General features: G+C 41.2%; 1 protein-coding gene across 1 annotated transcript in view; it reads left to right on the forward strand.

Moving 5' to 3' along the window:
- The window catches only part of RREB1 (ras responsive element binding protein 1), a 138,331-nt gene extending 119,512 nt beyond the window's left edge, over positions 1-18,819 (forward strand). The window contains 4 exon segments of the mRNA XM_074271026.1: positions 2,338-2,502; positions 8,984-9,790; positions 11,601-11,662; positions 11,664-18,819. Of these exon segments, the coding sequence (XP_074127127.1) occupies positions 2,338-2,502; positions 8,984-9,790; positions 11,601-11,662; positions 11,664-12,080 (1,451 nt within the window). The 3' untranslated portion in view covers positions 12,081-18,819.
- Positions 18,820-23,611: the final 4,792 nt, after the last annotated feature.

The raw sequence follows: 23,611 nt of genomic DNA on the forward strand, positions 1-23,611 counted from the left end.
ATTCTTTCCCCCATGACAATCACCAAGAACTGAAAACCTAAAGATTTAGTTGAAGATGGACAGCAGATATTATAATGTTTTACACAAACATTCTATAAAACACCTACTAAACTTTTTTTAAAAATTGAAATATCCTGGCTTCATTGAAGAACTAGTATTTATGATTTTTAAAAATCTATTTAAAACTTGAATACTCTCTCTATATATATATCCTATTTAACATATACTTTAACATACTTAACATGTATGGGACTACCATCTAGGGGAGGGAGTGGGGGGGAAGAAGGGGAAAAGTTGGAACAGAAGTTTTTGCAAGGATCAATGTTGAAAAATTACCTATGCATATATCTTGTAAATAAAAAGCTATAATAATAAAATAAATAAATAATTTAAGGGGGAAAAAAAAACCTTGAATACAAAATAGAAAAAAAAAATACCACATGCACAGCAGAACATTAAGAGAGGATTCAAAATATGAAACTGTAGATTTCTATTCCAAGAAATCCTGTAATTATAAATATTGCCCATTGTGTTCAGAGTTATCCATCTTTTCTTTGCTTCCATGTAGGTTTTCTTTTTTCTGTTATGCACTTCTTACTTTTCTCGATTTGAATAAAAATTCAGGTAGTGCTAGCTTTCTCTCCCTTCACCATTAACTAGGCTGTTGGGAGGGAGGGAAGTTTTAGCTGTAGCTGCCCCTTACCTGGCTGACTGACCTCTGATTTGGGGCTCCATGATCTGTGATCTGTGCACACTGGGCATTTGTAGGAGATGCTAAAGATCCCGAGCTTCTGCTCGCTAAGGAAGGAGTTACTTGTTTTTAATCCAAAACTCTGGGTAAAGATAAAGGTCCCCTGTGTTTTTTGTGTCGTGCAATAAGACCTTTGTGCCTTATGCTTGAGTTGTATATTGGCCTCAACAGCGCTAAGGCTACGGGACCAAAGGCCTTGGGGCTCAGCTGTTTGTTAAAAGATAGTCATATGAAACCTCTCCTTGGCAGATTGGGGGGTTGTGACCTTAGAAGCTGGTAGAAATGCCTAATCCCTGTCACACAACCAAAAGCCTACCTTGGCTTTCCCACTCTAGTTCTTTTTATTTTATTTCCACCCCCACCCCACCCCTAACACACATACACACATGTTAGTACATGGACAGTTATGTCACAGGGACTATAACTTGGATTTTAGTATTTTAAAAATTGAAATAAGAGAAGATAGGGTGACCTGAACATTTTAAGCCAGAAGACATATAAATAACTGGTGTGAATGACCTGTATCTTTAATCATCCTGTTTGAGGATTAAAACAGGAAATGGAGTAAGAAAGGGAGGAGGACTAGAATTGTAGTAGGATTTACTAGGAATTTTCCCCATTAAGCAAGGGGGATCCCTCCTAGGAGCCATTCTTTTGGAAACACAAGTACCTTCATAGAATAAATGTTATATTTTCATAATCCAGATCCAGCACATATTAATACTTGACATTTTGAAAGATGAGAGTAGGGATATCAGTCCCCTAATTCACTTAGAAGGACAGCATTTCTTTGCTCCCATCTTTACCTCTTCTTGAAGTCTCTTTTCAATGGGCCTGGGTGGCAAGGGCATGGAACAGGGTGGCTGGCTACTTCCCGATTACTCTTCTCAGTTAGTTGTCAAAGGCATCTCTGGGGCCAAAGAATCCTGTAAAGGGGCCATTCATATTCGTGCCCTATCTTATCCTAAGTGTTCATGCCCCTTTTCTCTAATGTGTTCATTCTCTAATTGTAGAAAAATATCTTATGGTCCATTTTTATTGTGGAAAGAGAATCATTTTCTTGTCTGACTTTAAAATTCCTTATCTAATTGCATTTATTCTTTGTCTTTTGAAATAATATGCTGTTGTTTTGCTAGCTAAATGATAACTTCCCATAGTTACATGCTAATTTCCAAGTATTTTGTCTATGAGTTGGCATAGTATTGGTATGGAGTTAAGGGGTCAGTGAGCTTTTGGAGTCCAGCAGGACTGGCTTCAGTTCTTTCTGCCTTTCTTGCACACATTGACTATGGGACCCTTTTTTATCAGGCATTTGTCAGCTGTGGTAGAATTAGTTTCTACACTGAGGAATCCCCTCCTGCCAGGACAAAATTAAAATTTTTTAATTGTGCAACATTTCATATTCAACATTATGAAGAATAATAGTGTGTTTTACTCTGGTTTTGAGACAATGGATGTTTTGTTTTGTTTTTATGAGCAAAGTGAGGGGGGAGGAGGGGGACAATGACCAATATTGCCCAACAAAATAAAATAGCTCTTACCTTTCATTAGGAAGTCAGATAAATCTATCTTTTTTCCTGCTTCAGGTCAGAAGCCCTACCCTTGTCAAAAATGCGACGCCTTCTTTTCTACCAAATCTAACTGTGAACGGCACCAATTGCGCAAGCACGGAGTTGCCAACTGCTCCCTGAGAAGAAACGGGCTTATCCCCCAGTCAAAAGAAAGTGATGTTGGATCCCATGATAGCACAGGTAGTTCTTTCAGGTTATTCAGAATAAAGAAAGAAAGAAAGAAAAAAAAAAAAAGATCACTCGTGTTCTTTTTGTTAAAGTTTTTAGAGGTGGCCACCAACCAGTCTGGGCTCCCCTGGGGCTGGTGGTCAGGGGCCCTGAAAGTGCCAGGTCAGAAAGGCCCGGACCCTCCCCGACAGGCCTGGTGGGTGGCCAGCACTTTTGGAAACCCTTCTTCCAGTTGCTTGTGGTTGTTCCCAAAGCTCTTGCCAGATCGGTGGAGCTAATCAACAAAGATGTAAAGGCTCTGAGGCTTTTCCCCTCCGACCCACAGAGCTGCTGTACTCTGGCCTAAAGACTTGTCTGCAGGGCCTCCCTCTCCCTGCTCCATAGGGCAGATAAGGGGGCCTTGCACTGGAAGGGTCTGGCCTGTGGTCAGAACCACAGCTGCCGGGGGAGGGGAGAATGTGTTTTTCCCCCTGCACTCTTCTCTTCCCAATACAAAAGTGTAGTTTCTGTAGAGCACTCTGCATGTCCTTTCCTCTGCTCTACCTGAACAGGTGTCTGATGCTGACTGTGCTTTGTTCCTTCAGTCCCTGAGCAACCCTTGGCTGCAGCTGCAATCTCTGCCCCTTTAGCTTGCTCTGCCTATAGTCTTCTGTGTTTGCTCTCATCCTTGTTTCGCCACACAGAGACTTTCCTCCTCTCTTCTCACCTCTCACCAAAAGCTGATACAAATTTTCTAGGTGGTGTGACTGTTATTTTGTTATATAGTATTGCAAGAATTGGATGCAAGTCTTTAGAATAATATAGCAATGAAATCCTTAACATTTGGCCTTTTGGGGATTGGGGGAGGTGGTCTGGGAGCTCTCACCTTGCCATAAAATGTATTTATTTACAGTAATAGTTGCGGCCTTGGGACTCCAGTAGTCCTTGTTTTTTCTTTCTCTGACTGGGCATAAAAGTTTGAATGTGGGGCTGGAAGCACTATTCTTATTAAGTTTCCACAGGATGTGCAGCAAGCTGGTTCTTTTTAGAAACTGTTGGCAGTCTTACCAATTGGTAAGAGGAGGAGAGAATTAACCATTTCTGAATCAACCACATCTTCCCTTTTCTTAGGAGATGCTACTGAGTTGATTGGGTCAGAAGTAAGACTTTTTCTTTGCATCTAATGCAAGAATGAATAATTAAGGAAAAGGCAAATATAATGCTGGACTCCCTGTATGCATAGTTCCCATAGTGCCCTAGCAGATTTACTGTGTAAGTAATTTTTAGATTTAGAAGTTCTAATTAATTTAAATGTTATATGGGCATAATGCTATGCCTTTTCTTATCTTTACTTTCATTTACATTTTATCTTTCATACATATTATGTTGTAAATATTTTGATTTTCATTTTATCTTTTATTCCCCTCTTACTCTTGCTTAATTGCACTTTATATTGGCAAGATAGCCAGCTTTCTATCATTTTTACTATGTATAGTAAAAGCAGATTCAGGGGTTTTGCTCATTCTTAGATTCCTTGTGAAGTGCCCCCCCCCAAAAAAAAAAAAAAAAAAAAAGACTCTCATGACCTATTCTACTCCTCAACCTCCAGGATATCCATGAAGATAATGCAAGTGACCATTATTAATATTTGACTTTTGGCCACAACACTAACTCCACGTTTCATGCCTTATGAATCCTCTGAAGTCACTCAACAAACTATAGTTCCAAATATGGCATGGTAAAGACAGTCCTTGGTTTTAAAAATGTATTTCTTATTAAACAATTTGATGTACAGTGAGAACACTTTTAACCTTCTAATTTAGGAGCAACTTGTAGGCTGCCTAACATGATTCTTTAAAAAGATGATCTGAAACTTAATTAGGCATGGGTTTTTTTAGCTAGATATAATACAAGTTTTAAATTTCTAAAATTTTCCACCCAAAGCATGTTTGTACTTTCATCTGACAGCACCCCTTTCAAACCATGAAATTGAGATAGTCATGGGGAAGTCAATAAAGAAAAAGTATGTATCTGCTTTAATAATGGTAATAAATTATACAGTAACAAAGGTAACTGAGATTTAAGATTAGGAGAAGGAAAGACCGGTCAGGGAAATAGAATTCAGGTGTTCTGCACAGGATATTAAAAGCAAGGTGATGCAATGGAAGAGACAAATTCTTTTTCAGATTCCTATCAAGTTAAACTTAGAACTTTGGGAAGGTTATTTTAAAAAGGAGTTGTGGATTTTATGGAAGAAATTGCCTTGTTATCAAATGGATGATTTTTTTTTCTAATTTCAAAATGTACATTTTATAGTTGTTCTAATCTTGCTGTAATATAAGAAGACAAATATGAGATGTTCTACCTCACATGTCCCCCTTAATAAAAGTAGACACAAAAGCAATAATAATAAAACTTTGGAAAAAGTAGCTTTAAATGATTGACCTAAATCATTTAAACTGAAAGTTGGATTTGAGTTCACTCAGAATAGTCAGTGCTCTTCCTCTGACGTGGTGATGATATCAGTCTGTGTCTGTGCTAGAGAATATGAATGGCTGATGGCATTCAGATATATCCTTCTAATCAATATTTTAAAATTCCGAGATCTGTGAACAAGAAGCTTGTTTTCTCTCACTGATAGAATGATTGCCCTTACTGTTTCCCTGAAGTAAGTTTAGCATTCTCATACAGGGGGAAAATTTTGAATGAATTTGGTGAAATATAGACACAAAAGAACTTTCTTACTCTCAGTTTCATTGAAAACACAAGCTATAGGCTGTATACAGGTTATAGGCTGTCCTGGTGTTAAGTGAATACCTTATATACAATAAGCAGCAGAAATTTAGAAAGAAGTTTAAATAACTCAAAGCCTCCTTTGTTTCACATTATGAAAAAACTACAGATTTGTCTTAAGATGAGTTGCCAACAGATTTTTAAAGTGAATTTAAAATGGATTTAATATTATTAGAGATGGGGTCAGCTAGGTGGCGCAGTGGAGAGAGCACCAGCACTGAATTCAGGAGGGCTGGAGTTCAAATCTGGTCTCAGACACTTAACACTTCTTAGCTGTGTGACCCTGGACAAGTCACTTAACCCAAGCCTCGGGGGGGCGGGGATATTATTAGAGATGACAGGTAATTTACATCTAATATTTTAAAGCAATTTTTCAACTCAGTATAATATATCATAGTCTTGTGCTAAGAGTTGAGCTAAAAAGATTAAGACCCTGCCCTCAAGAAACTTATAGTATAAGAAGGAAGATAACAAGTAGGTGAAATTATAAAATATATTGACTGGGGCAGCTAAGTAGGGCAGAGGATAGAGCACCAGCCCTGAAGGGGAGGAACTGAGTTCAAATGTGACCTCAGACACTTAACACTTCCTAACTGTGTGACCCTGGGCAAGTCACTTTACCCCAATTGCCTCAGCAAAAATAAATAAATAAGATAAAATATATTGACTTAACTGATTTTGTGATCTTAAGTGAGGCATTGGGGCAGAATTTGATATCTAAGTATAGGAAAAGGCTAGATACCTCTAGATAAGAGAGGTTAAATGTGATCAGAAAAATATTTCTAGTTGCTTAGACTCACCAAATCACCATAATAAAAGCATTAGTGCTACAAAATGTTTCTACTTAATACTAAAATATTTAGAGGAAACTTCAATTATCCATGAAGGAAAAATTGGCACAAATGAGAAAATTACCCAGAGTAATTGATTGATTCTAGGATTTATTGTTTACAAGAGATTTCCCCTTCCCTCCTCCCCCCAAAAAAGGGTGGGGGAGGAGCTAAGAGAGGAAGTGGTGATGTTATTTAAACATGAAATGATCTTCATCTTTAAAAAAGCATCAGTAACAATGAAGAACCTAGGGAATGAGAGACTAGACACATTTTAAGCAATAGAAGAAAAATAAACTGAACTTAAAAATTACATGTACAAAGTCACAGTCTTGTAATTTACAGAAAAGGTAAACATTTCATTGTTGAACAGAAAGAGAAAAATTAAGTGGTGGGGAGAAGAGAATCTTGAATTAAAAAATTTAAAATACTTGCTTTCCTGGTATGTTTTAAATATAGGAGAACATCTTTGATCAGTCAAAATGACTCACATTGATTATTGTGCACAAATGCAACACTGACTTCAGGCCCATGGTATTCATATATCAAAATGATAATTCTTTTGTTTGGTTTTTTGCTGAAGCAATTGGGGTTAAGTGATTTGCCCAGGGTAACACAGCTAGGAAGTGTTAAGTGTACAAAATCTGAGGCTAGATTTGAACTCAGGTCTTCCTGACTTCAAGGCTGGTGCCCTATTCACTTTGCCACCTAGCTGCTCTGATAATTCTTTTTTTAAAAAATCATTCTCAAAATATACATGTACCAATACATTCCCAATAGAAGACATTCAGAATTCCTTCCCCTTTCCCCCCTCCCCCCATGGAGCCTAGACAAAGAAGAGGAGGATAAAATATAAAGCCAGTCATATTTAATGTAGATAAATTTTTCAGAAAGCTGTATCTTGGTTTCCTAAGGAGGATCTTAGAAGTCCATCTGATTTCAAGCTTACCTGAATTCTAATGCTAAGAATATTTAGTTGCTTGAACATAAGAAGTCTTTAATACCTATTTGTAGAATGAATAATTGTCTTTAGATGACAAGCACTGAAATACAAAGAAGGAATGGCTCGCAAATTTTTCATTCTCATATCCACAGACTGGGTGACAAGCAATACAAGCAGGAAATTTTAAAAGAATGCTAGCAGTAAGTTTTTACTTGTAATTTTTACAGGATCCTTTCATAATCTACTCATGTAAAAAGTCTCAATTATAAAACATAATTGGCCAATCCTGTGATAATTCCTTGGGATTTGTCTTATTCAACTGCAGAGAGCTTTGAGGAAGAAAACACAATTTAGAATCAAAATATATAATTACAGTTTCTGGCATTTTGATTGTTTTCACATTATAATAATATTTAAAACTGTTGAAACCCTAATCTTGACAAAGGAAAAACTAAGATATTTAGAATTTTAAAAGGCCTATAAGCTTATGTTTATTTGACTGCAGAGAATTTGTCTAAACTTTTATCTCAGCAGTTTATAAGAAATGACAGTGCTTAGCAATTTAGGTGAATAGCAAATCTTTCTATATTAAGTATAGTGTTTTCGATGGTTTTGCTTTTGATTGTAGATGTTGGAATGAATACATTTGATACTAAAAGCACATATTAACTGTGGTAAGTGGTGGTGTTTCTTTCCTGTTACTTATTAGTACCTCTTAGTGAAGCAATAACAACAGTGGTAATGGTAGTAGTTAGCATTTATGTGGCACCTACTATATGCCAGACACTGTGCTAAACACTTGACATATATTGCCATATTTGTCCCTCAGAAGGTAAACAGGTGAAGGGTTTGCCTAGAGGCACATAGCTAGTAAGTGTTGGAGGTTCTTTTTGACTCCTGACCCACTGCCTCACCTAGCTTCCCCAAAGTAAAATGTTATTGAGGCCATTTATACATATGGTGACATCCGTTACTGTGCAGTTCATGTTGTGTATCTGATTAGAAATAGATCCAAAAACACATGATAGGGCAACCACGACCACAAGTTCTCTGCCCTCACAAAATTTTCAGAATCCTTAATTTTCCATGTGCTTCACAAGACTGATCATCCAGCAGTCTGCTCTTACTCAAGCCAAGTCTTCCCCCCCCTTTCATACGACAAAATGGTCATCACAGTCTATTTTTACTTTCGATATTTTTATTCTTGTGTGAAATATATCACACATCACTTAAAAATATGAAATGCTCTTCAAAGGAGCTATGTCTACTTTTACTTAGGAAATATTTCCCCAGTACATTTTTGTCGCAAAGGGTGCCATGTAGACATATTAACTTGCTACTAGACTTTTCAGACTGTGCTTGGGGTTCATTTCTGTACTATTCTTACGCAAATGTGCATTTGAGCATTTTGGAGGATGGGAAAAGAGGATGTGTGTGTGTTTGTGCATGCATGCTTGAGTCATCCGGATGCTTAGTTAAAGCAACTTTAAACTTCACCATTACTAAGTAACCCCGAGCTGTGACTATCCTGAATGCACAGAGCTCTCCTTTCTTACAGATCCACTCTCTCTGTCCTCGAGAGTTACTCACCCCGTCCTTGTCTTTCCCCCTTGGAGAGCCAGGCTTCCTGTGCGAGGCAGTCCTGTGAGTTGTGAAGGCCAGGAGTTGAAGCACAGAGGAGACAGGGCAATTTGTGTAGAAGTTCTCACTAACCCGGCTTCTTTGTCAGACTAACCCTGAACATGGAGCTTACCTGGTCTGGAAGAACTTACCGTGTTGGCCCGCCACGGATCGCCAGAGGCAGGCTGGGGCCCAGGCAGGAGCATAGCTGTCCTGAGGCTAGGGGTTGGTCAGTGGATGCTAGGGACGGTCCCCAGGACCCTGGCAGAGGCGCCTGAGCGCTCACACAGTGTCATTGAAACTCTTCCTTCTGTGTTTTCCCATACAGATAGCCAGTCGGACCCAGAGATCCCGGTTGTGGGCAGTGAAGTGCTGGACCTCACCTCAAGGGAAAAAGAGCAGCAGCAGGTGTCTGAGGGCACCCCTGAGCCCGGCCAGGACACCCAAGAACGTCCCGCCGAAGAGGTGAAGGAGAAAATGCCCTCACCCACGGGGAAGGAAGAGGGGGGAGGAGAGGATCCGCAGGAGGAAGAGGAGGAGGAGGAGGAGGAAGAGGGCACTGAAGAAAGGCAGGAGGAGGCAGAAGGCCTGGAGGAAGACTCGGTCAGCAACAAAAGTCTGGACCTCAACCTGGCCAGCAAGCTGATGGACTTCAAGCTGGCCGAGAGCGGCCCCGGGCCCACGAGCTGTTTGGAGCCGGAGAGGAAGCACACCTGCCACATCTGTGGGAAGAGCTTCAAGTTTGCCGGAACACTGACGCGCCACAAGAAAGCCCACACGCACGAGGAACCGAGGGACGAAAAGAACGGCGAGGAAGAGGGCAAGAGCGGGGAGGCTGAGGAGCACGCCTGTGCTGCAGAGTCAGCTCTGGGCCAGGAGGAAAGCCCTGGGGACCCGAAGGCCGCAGACTCCCCAGCGGGGGGGAGGGAGAACGAAGAGAGTGAGAGCGTCTCCGAGGGAGAGGGGGCATCGTCTGAGAGAAAGTCCGAGAAGAGCGACGACGACAAGAAGCCAAAGACCAACGGGACAAAGGGCGTCCTCCCCAAGGCCGACAAGAGGAAGAAGGTCTGCACGGTGTGTAATAAGAGGTTCTGGTCCCTGCAGGACTTGACGAGACACATGCGGTCCCATACAGGTGAGACTGAGGGCAGCCACCAGGGGCCCTCCCTGCTGCCCACCTCGGCCAGGGCACTCGGGACCGGTTCCCTCTTCGGGAAGAACCTAGAAGTTGTGCCCCGAGCGCTCCGGCTCAGGCTGCTCGGTGGGCCTGCTGCTGACACGGGGCTCCTCCGGCCCCCTGGTTTGGAATCAGCGCAGACCCCCAGCAGGAGGCCGTCTGGGGCCCACGGGGGTGTGCTGCCTAGTAACCCTCATGAGCTGCACAAGGCACTTTGAGTTCTAATTGCTGCTTCAATTTCTTGAAAGTGAAATGAGTTTGTGATTATGCAGGGACTCTGATAAGAATCTATATTCTCTATAGCAAAAAGATTTTTGGGTTAGGAGTTTTAACATGTTGAAATCCCACTTCTCCTGACCACTGTGTTGTCTGGCCTTGGCTTAATCGTGTCACCTCTCTGACCCCAATGTAATATGGAGATAATGCCTTTCTGTAATAGAGATTGTCTAGAGGATCAAATGAAATCGTGTATGTGAAAGTGATTTGTCAGTGATAAAGCATAGTATTTAAATGCCAGCTTATCATGACTGTTTTGCAGGAGTGTTGTTAGCAAATTTTGTGTACTTCCCTCTCCAGCGTACTGTCCCACCCAAAGCCAGCGTGGGGACCGGTGCAGAATTGGACTCGTATGTGTGGAGGGTGAATGTCTTCCCCTTCTGCATATTCCCAAGCAATTGTGTTGATATGGCAGTGTCATTCATCCCTTATAAAGAGCTGGGGAGGTTCACTGGGAAGGTTCTGCCCTGTTCATGTGGGCATCTAGGCCCTTTGCTTTCTTGAATGTAGAAGTGGTGGATGTGGTCAGTTGTACTGTTGTGTTTGTACCCCAACTAGGTTTTCAGGAAGTCTGCAGCAGAATATACGATCTCTTCTTATTGGGGTGCTTGTACAAGTTTGCACCCTCACTTCTCTTGGCGCTCATCTCTAGAGATTGTACCAAAATCCTCAAATAAATCATAGTAAGATCCAGCAAATTAATTCTTTGGACAAGTAGAATGAGTCCTTGATGCTTATGATAAAAGCACCAAAGATGCAGGATTCAGTTTCCTAGAATTAGGCAAGATCATTTTTGCTGCATGTTGCTACATTTCTCCCTTTCTTCCGCACACACTCACATCAAGCTCACACATGGTGAACTAGAAACCCCCGTGTTACTACTCGTACATGAGGGACTTTTAAGGACTGTGGAATGTGAACCTCTTCAGAGGAGATATTCTTAGGCTTCTGAGCAGGTGGTGTCCTCAGCTGCTCAATAGGGGCTAAAGAATGCAACTGTTCCAGTACAAAGCCCATAGAGTGTTTCCCAGGAAGGACCTTCTTTATTAAATGTTAAAACTTTAATTTCTATGCATTCTCTGTGAGCCTTTAACATTAGTTCCTGCCCTGGGGAGAAGAAGGGGTATATTCCCACAGGCTTCTCTGATAGGTACATGGAGCCATCCTGTGTTTATTATCAGTGGGACATTAATCAAGAAGTTTAAGTGAAGATTGTGGGTTTGGCCTGCATCAATAAGAAGTGGGATTGGGAAGTTCAAAGTGATGAACCTCTCCCTGTTCCTTCCTATTAACTACATCTCCCCACCTAAGGCAAGGTAATGGGGATTCTCTCCCAAGTTTAAATCAGTTTTTATTCTCATAATAACAATAATATTTTTTCCTAATCAGTTTGGATATCCAGTCTTTTACACTGATTATATAAAACAGTGAGATTGTTATTTTTAGATACCAATGTGTGCAGGCATTAATTTCTTTTCTCCTGTTACTGCAGGGGAAAGACCATATAAATGTCAGACCTGTGAGCGGACCTTCACCTTAAAGCACAGCCTGGTTTCGTCATCAGCGTATCCATCAGAAAGTAAAAAACACAAGGCACCATGGGAAGGAAAGTGACAAGGAAGATCGGGGGGAGGACGACAGTGAAAACGAGTCCATCCACAGTGGCAACAATCCACTCTCGGAAAATGAGGGAGACTCCACTCCAAATCTCAACAGTCATTCAGCTATTACTCGAAGCCGGAGAGAGAGCCTGGCCAGTGCAGCCAAGGATTCGGGGCGGCAGGAGGAGAAAAGTGCCCCAAAGCCCGCCACGGGGGCCGGCCCGAAGGAGCCTGAGTCTCAGGGTAGTGCAGATCCCGAGGGCCCGGAGGGCTTCATTCAGGATCTGTTGGACATTCACAGCAAGAGGCCTCCTGCAAACCATCTCCTTGCCTCTTCAGATAACACGCCCCAGCTGGTGGGAATGGAATGACTTGGGGCACGGGACCCTGTCACCCGTCTGTCCCCAGCACACTGACTAAAGCCAGCAGAGCAAAAGTACCCCAAATCTGTAGCACACTGGAGTTCTTCAGTGACTCCAGTTGTCGGGGAGTGAGAGAGAAAAAGAGAGAGGGAAAGGAAGAAAGAAGTATGGCCGCCTGACTCCAGTGCCATAACCCTTTCAGTATAATGATGCAAGAGACTACAGGATATACTGATTCCGAGTGCCTTACTACTTTATTAAATCTTTTGGTGTCATTGACGTTTTTTTTTTTTTTTTTTCCCCAAAAATGATTTTTTTTTAAAAAATATTTTAATGAATTATTTGGAGAGGACCCTTTTCATTTAAGCATTAATGTTACCTTTTTGTATTGGTGTGTGTGAGCCTGTTCGAGTGGAACTTTGGTAGTTGCCGTGTTTTGTTTTGTGAGCCGGAAATGGGGGAAAAGGAACCAATTCCCCTTGGATACCACAGCTAATAACTGGAAGAAAATGATGTGAATTTCATGTACCAGAGGAAAATTTGGATGAGAATAGTAATTTCTCAGAGACATTTTTGTACTTACTACATGATGGAGCTCTAATCTGGTTCCAGGTATTAAGACAAGTGGTTGATGAAGGTATTCAAAATTGGTTCAAGCCAAAACCAGGAAAGATGCTAGCTTCAACCTCATACTTGTTTTCCACTCTTTTCGGCAATAGAAATGGTGTTTTTGTTCAATGTTTTAAGACATTTTTTCTGGACTGAGCATACAGAGAAAGAGTTACCTTAGCAACTTAACCTATGGAAATTATGCACAGCTGTCATATGTTTGATTTTTTTTTTTTTGCTTCAATATATGTATTATTATTATTATTGTTATTATTATTATTATTATTATTTTAAAATTCATCAGTTGCTAGTCTCTGCAGTCAGCAGAAACCAATGGGCAATATTTGTCCGCGGAGATCTATGATGCAGCTTTGGATCAACTGTGTAAATGTTTGATTACAGCTTTCACTAGTTCACTAGCCCTCACATTGCAGTCCCTTCTACTGAACCTAAATGAATCCTTCCTTCCTTAGTACTGGAGAAATAAAATGGAGGCCAACCAGTAATGTACAGAGGAACATCTCAGCAGTGAATGAGAGAGAAAGAGAGAAAGCATGCTCTTTGGAATATGTGCATGTGTGTGAATAAATGCACTCCTCTGGGGAGGTGGTAGAGCTAATGGGATGAGAGGGACCTCCATGTGCAAAGATTTTATTTTTCATGGAAAGAAAGGCAGTAATGAAATCTGTTACTCACAAGTAAGGTATTCAGTCTTCCAGCTCAATGAAATGCAAGCCTTAACCCACTTTTGCTACTGTCATGTTTGCAAAGCAAGGAAATACTACTACTGGTAATAAAATTCCAAATGCAGTTTGGGCTGGTGCTTGAAGATGAACATGTCACTTCTGATTCCCTCTCAATAATCTGAACCCCTAGATGCAGAGAGGAAGAATTTTCTTTAAGAGGCATCCCACATAGGCAGTGGAATTCACTGCAAGCCACCAACAGTGAGGGGTAGAAAGAAAAATGTATCCTACTGTAGCTGAGCTTGTGCTCGGCATCCTTTTTTGTCCTTCAGCCGTGACCTCTAGGACATAGAGCCAATAGTATTGCCAGGGATGCCCTGGCCGTTCCTCCACTTGAACCCCCTCTTCCCCCTCTCCCACTGCAACTACAGCTGCAGCTCCTTCCCATCTCTTCTTCATTTCCTTTCTAAGATTTCTTCCTCTTTTTGGCCTTAAACCACCTTCCCTCTTTCTCTCTGTTTGTATATATAAAGACACATACATATGCATCCTTTTTTTTTTTTTTTTTTAATTTTAATTTTAAAAATTTTAATTCATCATCAATTCCTGGAGGTAGAAATTCAACTGGCCAGATTTCAAAAAGAAAAAGAAATGTTTTTGAGATAATGAAAAGTGATATGAAAAGAAAAAAGGTTGATGTGATTTTTTTTTAAATGTATTTGGAATGTCTGAAACAAGTTTAAAAAACAAGGTTTTTACTCCAGAGAAAAATCAGAACCAGTGATTCCCTTTTCTGACTTAAATAGGCTGTGACCTACGGAATGCAAACCTAATTCACACATGCTCCCTTCATTTTACTTTAATTGTTGTTGATGTTACTGTTTGAGGTTTCTCGTGGGCCTTTTTTTCGTCAGATTGTTTCTTTTGCGACTCTCCACACTAAACTGCGCAATATTGTGGGGGGAAAGCCATCACTAATCTCTGTGCTGCAGTGAGATGTAGCAGATACCAGCTCCCAGCAGTGCCGCCGGGACGACAGCTAGCAATAATCACTATTGAGCTAAAGCTTTATTTACTTAGTCTTTATATCCGAGTAGATGATAAAGTCTTGCCACATTTTTTTTTTTTTTTTTTTGGACATTTTTATTAGTTGAATTTGAAGATTTGTTGCTATTTGTTGGTCTCCCTCCCTTTCCCCCTTCCGACCCCCAATATTAAACTGTGAAGTTTATAATGTGTTTAAACTATGGGTGAATCTTAGACTTAGTTTGCATGTTCAGCTAATTTGTCTCTATACATTTTGTTTGATTCTTTTTTTTTTTTTTTTTTTTCTCTTCTCAGGGCTTTTACAAAAAAAAAAATGGATCTTCTGAAATTTTTTTGTGTCTGAGGTGCAAGTTTTTTTGTTTTGTTTTGTTTTGTTTTTTGATTAATGGACTTAATGCTGAGATAATTCAATCACTACATTAAACACTTGACTGTGAAGCAAAGCAGAGAAAATTCTGTGGGGCTATTTTTTTTAATAGCTTTGGGGAGCTACATGACAGTCGAATGCCAGTTTCAGAAAGATTCATCATATTCTTTGACTCTTGTTTGTCTGTACCTCTTACCCTCTCTTTCTTCAAGAAGGAAGTTAATCTTAGTGACTTCAGCCCATGCATTAAACAGGAAACAATAAATGTGTAAATTCATATTTTTCTAAAGGGAACTTAAAACTGCTGCTACAAGTTGTGTACAAAACTGGTCTATGCCACATGAACAGAGAATCACAAGTTTTGTTTTGGTACTTTTTATTCCTCTTTTTACTTAGTTGTACAGTACTTCCAAATTCAGAATGAAAGTAAAGCTGTTCTGTATTGAACCATCTAAGCAATAAAATGTTATATTTAAAAATCACAGGTTACCAGATTCATGAGACTCTTCTTGAAAGTTTGCCATAATTAGGCCATCTGCTCTTTTATTAAAGTTCTAAGCCTTAGTCTTCAGCAGAGAACTAAAAATGGGCACTGTGGAGAGACTGACATGTCCATACCTATGTCCATAGATTCTCACCTGTAAGGTCCTGTTCTTAACTTGGAACACAGAAGTTGCTCCATCCAAGTTAGTAGTGTCTTAAGTAAGAAAGTTTGGCTTTTGCACAAATAGCTTTCATTGGAGATGAACTCCTAGAAGATTAAGCCCTTAAAACTTCTCTTTGGAATTGTATGTTGTTGTAATAGTTGGAACAGGGAAATGAAACCTTTAACCCCAGAGACACTGGGAATTAAATTGACCACAATCTTTACCTCCCAAAGAACTTAGAGGTATCAAGAAAATAACATTGCAATAAGAAATAACTTGTGACCCAGAATGGAACCTCTGGAATTACAGTGACCAGTTCAATTTTAGAAGCTTTTTACGTAGTCACACAGACCCCCTTTTTCATTCCCATCCATTGTTTGTCCTGAGAACATCAAAGTTTGGTTGTTTATCTTTTCAAAAAAGGTGAAAGTCCCCCAGCTGAACTAAACTATTAAGGTTTTATTTTACTCAACAGAAAATAAAAATCCTTAAACCTAAATCCATAGGCTTAATTCATTGGTGGTGACTTCTCCTCTCCCTTCTTTCTCATAGACACATCCTGTACAATCCATTCAGATTTCTAATAGTACCCTAAGGGTGAGATGCTACCATCTGGATAACGACTTAGATTCACTACAGTTCACTTTCTTGGGTCTGCATATCATCCTCTTGTAAGAGGTAGCAAGGAAAAGTATGGTCCAAAGTTGATTTTTTTATGTTGTGCTTATCTCTTTGCTAATCAAATTTGCAGGACATCATCCATGATTTCTAGTCTTGTCCTATAAGATTATATATACCAATCCTTTGTCTGTTGGTCCTTGCATTAATCTCATACACCTGGTGCTCCTCGTTCTGCTAAGTGGAACTGGTCTGAATAAGATCATAAAATAGCAAATTGCACTACAGATAAATACAATGTCTGATCTCATCTTGCCAAGATGTTTTTACTTCTCCCTAAGGAATTCTCGTTTCACTCTAAACTGTAGCCTCTTTGCCTCTCATAGCTCGGACTTTACTGAGAAAGAAGATATTAACTATAAAGTTAATTTTTCTCCTTCCACTATTTCCTCCTTTACATTAGCGCACAACAATGAAATTGGTCCTTTCTGGCAAGACCAGCAGCCCCTCTTTAGGTATCCTTCATCCCAGTCTTTCCAGTAGACTCCCCCATAGTCATTTACCCTCTTCCATCCTACAGTATCTTATTAGGCTACAAACATTGCCAAATCCTCCCCATCCATTTTCTGTGGGCTCCTTTTGTTCATCTCAAAATGTCATCACATCTCCCACCCTTCATTTCTCTTAGTTGTTGAAGTTGACCTTTTGATCCCATCCCCTCATCCAGCAGACTGTATCCTCAATCATCTCTTTAATGAAACTTGAATGCTTCCTATCAACTATATTTCTACCACAATCTTCAGACACACCCAAGTCTCCATCCCTGTCAGCCCTTAAAACTACTATTCAATATTTGTCCTTTATCAAAATCCTAAAACAAGCTATACTTAACAGCTCCCACTTTGCTCCTTTGCTGTTTACTTTCAGCCTCATCAATCAACTGAAACTCTGCTCTCCAAAGTTACCAGTAGTTTTTAAATTGCCAAATCTGATATGCTTTCTCACCAACTTCTAATTAATCTGAGTTTCCATGACTATCCTAGTTTTCCTGTCCTAGTACCAGTCCCATTTCTTCCTTGTCAGCTTATCCTTGTTAGACCCTAAGTGGACGTACCTCAAGATTTCACTCTAGGCCCTTTTCCCTATGCTATTTCATAGGCGATAACCCCATCAATTCTCAGCTTGTCATCTCTACATTTAATTTGACTTTCCAGATTTATGTGTCCAGTCCTAGCCTCCCCCTTGAATTCTGCTTTGGAAATATTTAGCATTAAATGTTTCTAGCACAACCAATCTGAAATGTCTAACAAGCATGCTAAATATTTCCAAAACAGAACTCAGTTTTCTTTTGCCCCTAAATCTATCCTTTGCAGACTCCTTTTTGTCAAAAGCACTGCTCTCCTTCTGGTCTTTCAGCATTTCCTTAGATTGCTCAATCTCATGTTGTAATCTTTGCTGTTTCTAATTTAACCCTTCCCATCCATACACAGTTACAGCCTTTCCCTCATTTGTAAAGCCCTGATCCTTAAACCTTACTTTCTAGATTCATTAGGCTTGATTTCCCTTGCTCCGATGACCACTCAAATTGGTCCCCTCCCAGTTCCTCCATTTCTTTGGTGCTTTTGTGCATGAGATGCAACACTTCCCTAACTCTTAAATGGCCTTATGTTCTAAAATACCAACCAAACATTGTGGACTAAACGAATACTGAACCCCCAGCTGCTAGCGCCTTTCCCAAATTCTGGGTTTAACAATTTTGTATCTATTTATATTAACTAGGCTGTAGCTTTTTATGTAGGTGCCTTTGTCCCCCATTGGAATATGTCTAATATAGAGATCCCTTCATTCTTTGTGCTTGAATTCTCAGCTTTTGGCACATTGGCTGACTTGCTTGGTTTAAACAACACTTGCCACACCCTGCTTTTCCTCTAGCTCTTGTCCAGTATTTCTCCTTCCTTTCAGAGGCAAATGCAGGTTATTCATGTTTCTTTCCTTTCCTGCAGTCCTATATTATTATTCTGGTCCCATTAGGGCATCACAGAGTTACTAAAGATCATTTATTAAGACATCTTTGCATACCTCTGATGCATCCAGACCTAAGTGCTGGAGGTTGACCACCATCTCTTAACCTCAGAACACCATTCTCCCCTGGTTCCCTTCTTGTTTAATTACTCCTCCCTTTCCTTTGCTAGGTCATCAGCCATATCCCATGCACTGTACTTCACCAGCTGCATCCCCAGTTGTCTCTTCCCCTTCATTCCCTTTTCTCTCAATCACTACCCTGGTTTTGGCACCTATACCTGGCCCCTCTGATCCATCCTCACAGCCGTTAAAGGTACTCCTAAAGTCACTGTGTCTTTTGTTAAACTCCAGTGCCTTTAAATCAAATATAAACCCTTTGTGTGACTTTTCAAGTTCCTAGACCACTTTATAATCTTTTGTTACTCTCCTTGCACTCCCAAGTTAATCCAGAGGACCATCTCTTACACTTCTTTGTGCCTTTACACATTCTATCCCCATATCCAATATGCATTCTTCCTCCCTTTAGTCTCTTAGAAAATATTGTTTAAAAACTGCTCAAGTACCACCTCACTGTGAGGTCTTTCCCACCCTCAAAGACTACCTAGTATTTATATTTTATGTGTGATTCATATATATGTGCTGTCTCCCCACATAGAAAGTAACCTTGAAGCCCAGGACACTCACTCATGTCTTTGTATCTCCAGTGCCTGACACATAATAGCCCTTAATAAATGCTTGTTGGTTGATTGAAAGTGTGCTCCACTTCGTTCTTGCTCCAGGAATTTTGTTGGGTCCCAGAGATTTGCTTCTGGAACTCCATGGTGGTTCTCCCACGTCTGGCTTGCATTCTTTGAACTACAGGTCTGACTTTGCAATTGCTCATAAATTACATCCATCATAGTGCTAGAGGTGTCTGCTTTCTTCCCTGGGGTTCCTGATGTACAGCTGAGTCACAAGCAAGGTGGCCCCTGAAGAATGAGAGGGACTCAGCCGGGGAGATGAAGATGGAAAGGGTCCATCAGTCACTAGCATCACTGAACACCCGCTATGTGCCAGACACCATGCAAAGTGTGGGGAGTACAAAAAGAGGCAAAAGACGGTTTCAAAATCAATTTGGGGGGGGGGGGAACAGACAACAATTGATAATGTTCAGAATAAATAGGAAATAAGAGGGATGGGGAAGGGCTTCCACCAGGAAAGTTATTAGGCAGAGATGAGCAAGAACAATAGGAAATTGAGTGTCTGTGTGTAGGAGATGTCATCGGATCCAAGAGTACATGGCAGCAGTAAGGTTCAGGAAGCCGAAAGATAGGAGGGAGCTGGTTTATGGAGGCATTTTCTATTTGGTCCTGGGGGGAATAGGAGCCAGTGGAGTTTAGGTGGAGTGTACAGGAATGGGGTATTATGTGACCCAATTTGGGCTTCTGGAAAATAACTGATGGCTGGAGGGTGGGTTGGAATGGGAACCCAGACCCACATGCAGTTTACTGCAGTAGTCCAGACACAAGCTGATGGGGGATTGCATCAGGGGTGACTGGGGAGAGAATAGAGCATGTTTAAGAGATGTTGCAAAAGTAAAACGGCAGGTCTGGGCAAAAGATGGAATGTGGTGGAGTATATGGAGGGGGGTAGGGTGAGACATGGTGAGGAGTGCCCTCTGGACCAACAGGGGCTACAGTGTCCTAGTTTGTGCATAAACTGGGGCAGAATGGAACAAAATCTCATTCGGAGTCATCAAAGTTAAGTGCTGGGACACATTTGTCAAGACAAATGGCAATGGCCTGAGAGGCACCGGATGACCTCCCTGCACCACAGTACCTCCATTACCTATTCTGCTGAGGGTAGACATCCCTGAAACTTCCTGGTTTGATTTCCCATCTGCTCATTCAGCTTCCTGGTTGTGTCTACTGTGCACACTACAGTTTCTTGGAGCCACAGGTGAGAGCTGCCAAAGGTGGACCATAGCCTTGGAAAGGGCTTGGCAAGCCACATACCTGAGCTGTTAGATTCCCCAGGTGAGCCCCACACATGGGGCCCATCATCAGAAGGATGAAGTTGCAGTGGGGAGCCACGACTTGCACAAGTGAGCTGAAGGGAATGAGTGCCGGAGCCAGAGCTGGAAAGGGGGCTGGAAGACTGCTTCCTTACAATTAAAGGATGGAAGGAATGAGAGAGGAAAAGGTATAGGATGAAGGGAAGTTTGTTGCTGTGCCCAGAAGGCACAGCAAATGGAGGGAAGCTAGTGTTTGGTTGGAACCCTCTACTGGGAAGGGAGAGGGAGATGAGAATAGGGAATGCAGTGGTGAGGTTTGGGGAATGGGGTGAGTTATGACCAGGTGTAAGAATGTTCATTCTTCTCAGAAGGTATCACTAATTCCCAAAAGAGGCTGGAAACCAGTTGCTGTATGAAATGGAAAGCAAGTCAAATGGGAGACTTGGTTTCACTACTTTTTTCTCTGAATGCTGGAAATTAGGCAGTAAAGGGTACAGCAAGAGATGGAAGATGAACCTGCACAACAGGCTCATGGCCTGCTGAGGCGGAAGACCGGAGGAAAAAGGTAAGATTGCTCCTCTGCAGTTTCCTCCTGGTTGGCCTGCCCCGTCCCCTTGTCACCTTCCCTCCAGGAGACAGAGGACACTCGGTCAGAGAAACGTCTGGCTCTTCTTACCTTCTTACCTACTATGCTCTAGGAAGTCAGACTCCCAGGGCAGGAGCAAGTTGCCTTGGGACAGCAGATGTTGCCTGGCCAGGTCACTTACCACCTTCTCCCTCAGGGACAAGAGAGCAAATGAGTTCAGATTGAGACTGGGGAAAACAAAAAAACAAAAACAGTTTGATTTGAGCGGAACCTAGAATTCTAGAAAAGGGGAGTGGTGTAAAATAAGGCTGAAAAGATTGCTTGTTTGCAGATTCAGGAAAGCTTCAAATGGCGGCTCAAGGAGTAAGGTACGGTAGATCTGTTTTGGGTAAATGAAACTCTTACCTCCCTCAGTTTTCTCATCTGTACAATGTAAGTAGCCCCTAACTCTCAGGATTGTTGTGAGGATAAAATTAGGTTATATTTAGGTGCTTTACAGTTCTTAAAATAGTTCAGATGCTAATTATTATTATTATTATTATTATCATTGTATGGGTGAGGAAATTGTGGTCCCAAGTGGTTGCCATATAAATGGTGATATTGTATTATTATCATCACATAGGGCACTAGGGGTTTTCAAGCTGTGCAGACGAGAGAATTACATTGGTGCCTTTATGAAGGAGATATTTAAAACTGGAGCCCAAGAAGCTGTTGGGATAATCCCAGGAAGAGAGCTGGAAGGCATGAACTATGGTGCTGGTTGGAGTGGAGAGGAGGCAGATGGAACAGAGATTGAAGTTATCCTAATGGATAAGTTTGCAATGGTGCTTCACATCTGTGTATCTCACTTGAACTGTACAGCAATCTTAGAAGGTAAGTGCTAGTATTGGAACCAGTTTTTTTTGGTTAAAGCTGTGAGCAGGTAAGTGGCTTGCTCAGTTACACATACATCAGTTCTTCTCTCCTCCAGGTCTAACCTTCTATCCCCTACCCTGCCAAGAAGACTCCCAAGGAGGAGCTCTATCCCAGCCTTTCCTTCTCTTACCATCCTATCCATAATCACAACTTTCTTGCATCCTTTTCAAGGGCAGCGGATGGTGTAGTGAGCAGAGTGCTGAGAGAAGACTCATCTTCTAGAGTTCAAATCCAGCCTCAAAGTCACTTTACCAAATTTGCCTCAGTTTCCTCAACTGTTAAATGAGCTGGAGAAGGAAATGCCAAACCATTTCGGTATCATTGTAAAAAAAAAAAAATCCAGCCTCAGACATTTATGGTTTATGACTGGGTAGAGTAAGCAGAAGGGGATTTTCCCAAAAGAAATGAGCAGAACTCAGGAAAAGGCCACATGGCCCAAGCCCAGAGAAAGCTTCAAGTACAGCCAAGGGGAGGAAGCTGGAGAATCTGCTGCCTTTGGTCCGTGGTGCTATAGATAGAGTGCTGACTCTGAACCTGGGCTGCTCCACAATAACACTTAACATTTACACGGTGCTTTCTGTGTGCAGGGCATCGTGCTAAGTGTTTTTACCCAATATCTTACTTGTTTCTCACAGAAACCCTGCACGATCATTATCATCCCCATTTTACAGTTGAGGAAACTGAGGCAAATAGGAGTTTAAGGGATTTACCGAGGGTCACACAGCTCCTGAGTGTCTGAGGCTGGATCAGAAGTCAGGTCTTCCTGATTGAAGACCCAGAACTCTATCCACTTGCCAGCTAGCTGCCTCATTTAATTTCCCTAAACCTCAGTTTGTCCATCTGCGAAGAGAAGGAATGAGACCTGATAGCTTCTGGGACCTCTTCCTGTTCTAGAGTGATTGTCAGACACGCCTTTCACCAGTCTAGAAGTGTAGGCTGGGGACTAACGAGAATGAGGTTATTTGCTATCTCTTCATGAAAATATGACGCACTGGAGAGAGCTCCGGCCCTGAGCGGGGAGGACCCGAGCTCAGAACCAGCCTCAGACACTTCCTAGTGTGTGACCCTGGACCTCACACACACACACACACACACATAAACTATCTACTATGAATATGCCAGATACTGGGATAAGCTCTGAAGATGCAAAGAGTCCCTGCCCCCCAAAAAAGTTTTCCTTCTATCAATCAGGAGGAACAGTACGGATGCATATAAGAATGTACCACATACAGGATGTCCCAGATGGCTGTGATAAGCATTGGGAGGAGAAAAACAAGCAAGTGGGACAATCCCTCCTACCTTTAAGGACCTTACAACACACATCCAGGGGAGCTGTGAGGAAGTGGGGGGAAGGGAGGAGCCGTACTACTGATAGGGGAACAATTCTAGCCAAGAGAAGAGACTCAAGGCAAGAGTGAGCAGGAGGAGCAAAAAGATTTTTTTTTAAATTATTACATATGTATACATATATTGGATTTAACATGTATTGGATTACCTGCCATCTAGGGGAGGGGGTGGAGGGAAGGAGGGGAAAATTTAGAACACAAGGTTTTGCAAGGTCAATGTTGAAAACATATCCATGCATATGTTTTGTAGATAAAAAGCTTTAATTTTAAAAAGTAAAAAAATTTATAGTATTTTATTTTTACAAATACATGCAAATATTCACTTTTGCAAAACCTTGTACTCTAAATTTTTCTTCTTGCCTCCTTTACCTCCCTCCTTCCTCAAGGCAGCAAGCAGTCTGACATAGGTTAAACATGTGCAATTCTTATAACATTTTCATATTCGTCATGTTGCACAAGAAAAATCAAATAACAAGTGAAAAAAATTTGAGAAAGGGAAAAAAATAAACAAATAAACAACAAAAAAAATGAAAATAGTATGCTTTGGCCCACATTTAGTCTCCATAATGCTCTCTCTGGATGCAGATAGAACTTTCCATAACAAGTTTATTGGAATGAAGCAAAAAGCTTTCATTCTATCAGGGGGAACAATGTGGATACATAGAAGAATATACAATGTACAATATATAGGATGTCCCAGTTGA

Source organism: Sminthopsis crassicaudata, chromosome 1, assembly GCF_048593235.1.
Source record: "Sminthopsis crassicaudata isolate SCR6 chromosome 1, ASM4859323v1, whole genome shotgun sequence".
In the NCBI taxonomy this organism is placed as follows: Eukaryota; Metazoa; Chordata; class Mammalia; order Dasyuromorphia; family Dasyuridae; genus Sminthopsis; species Sminthopsis crassicaudata.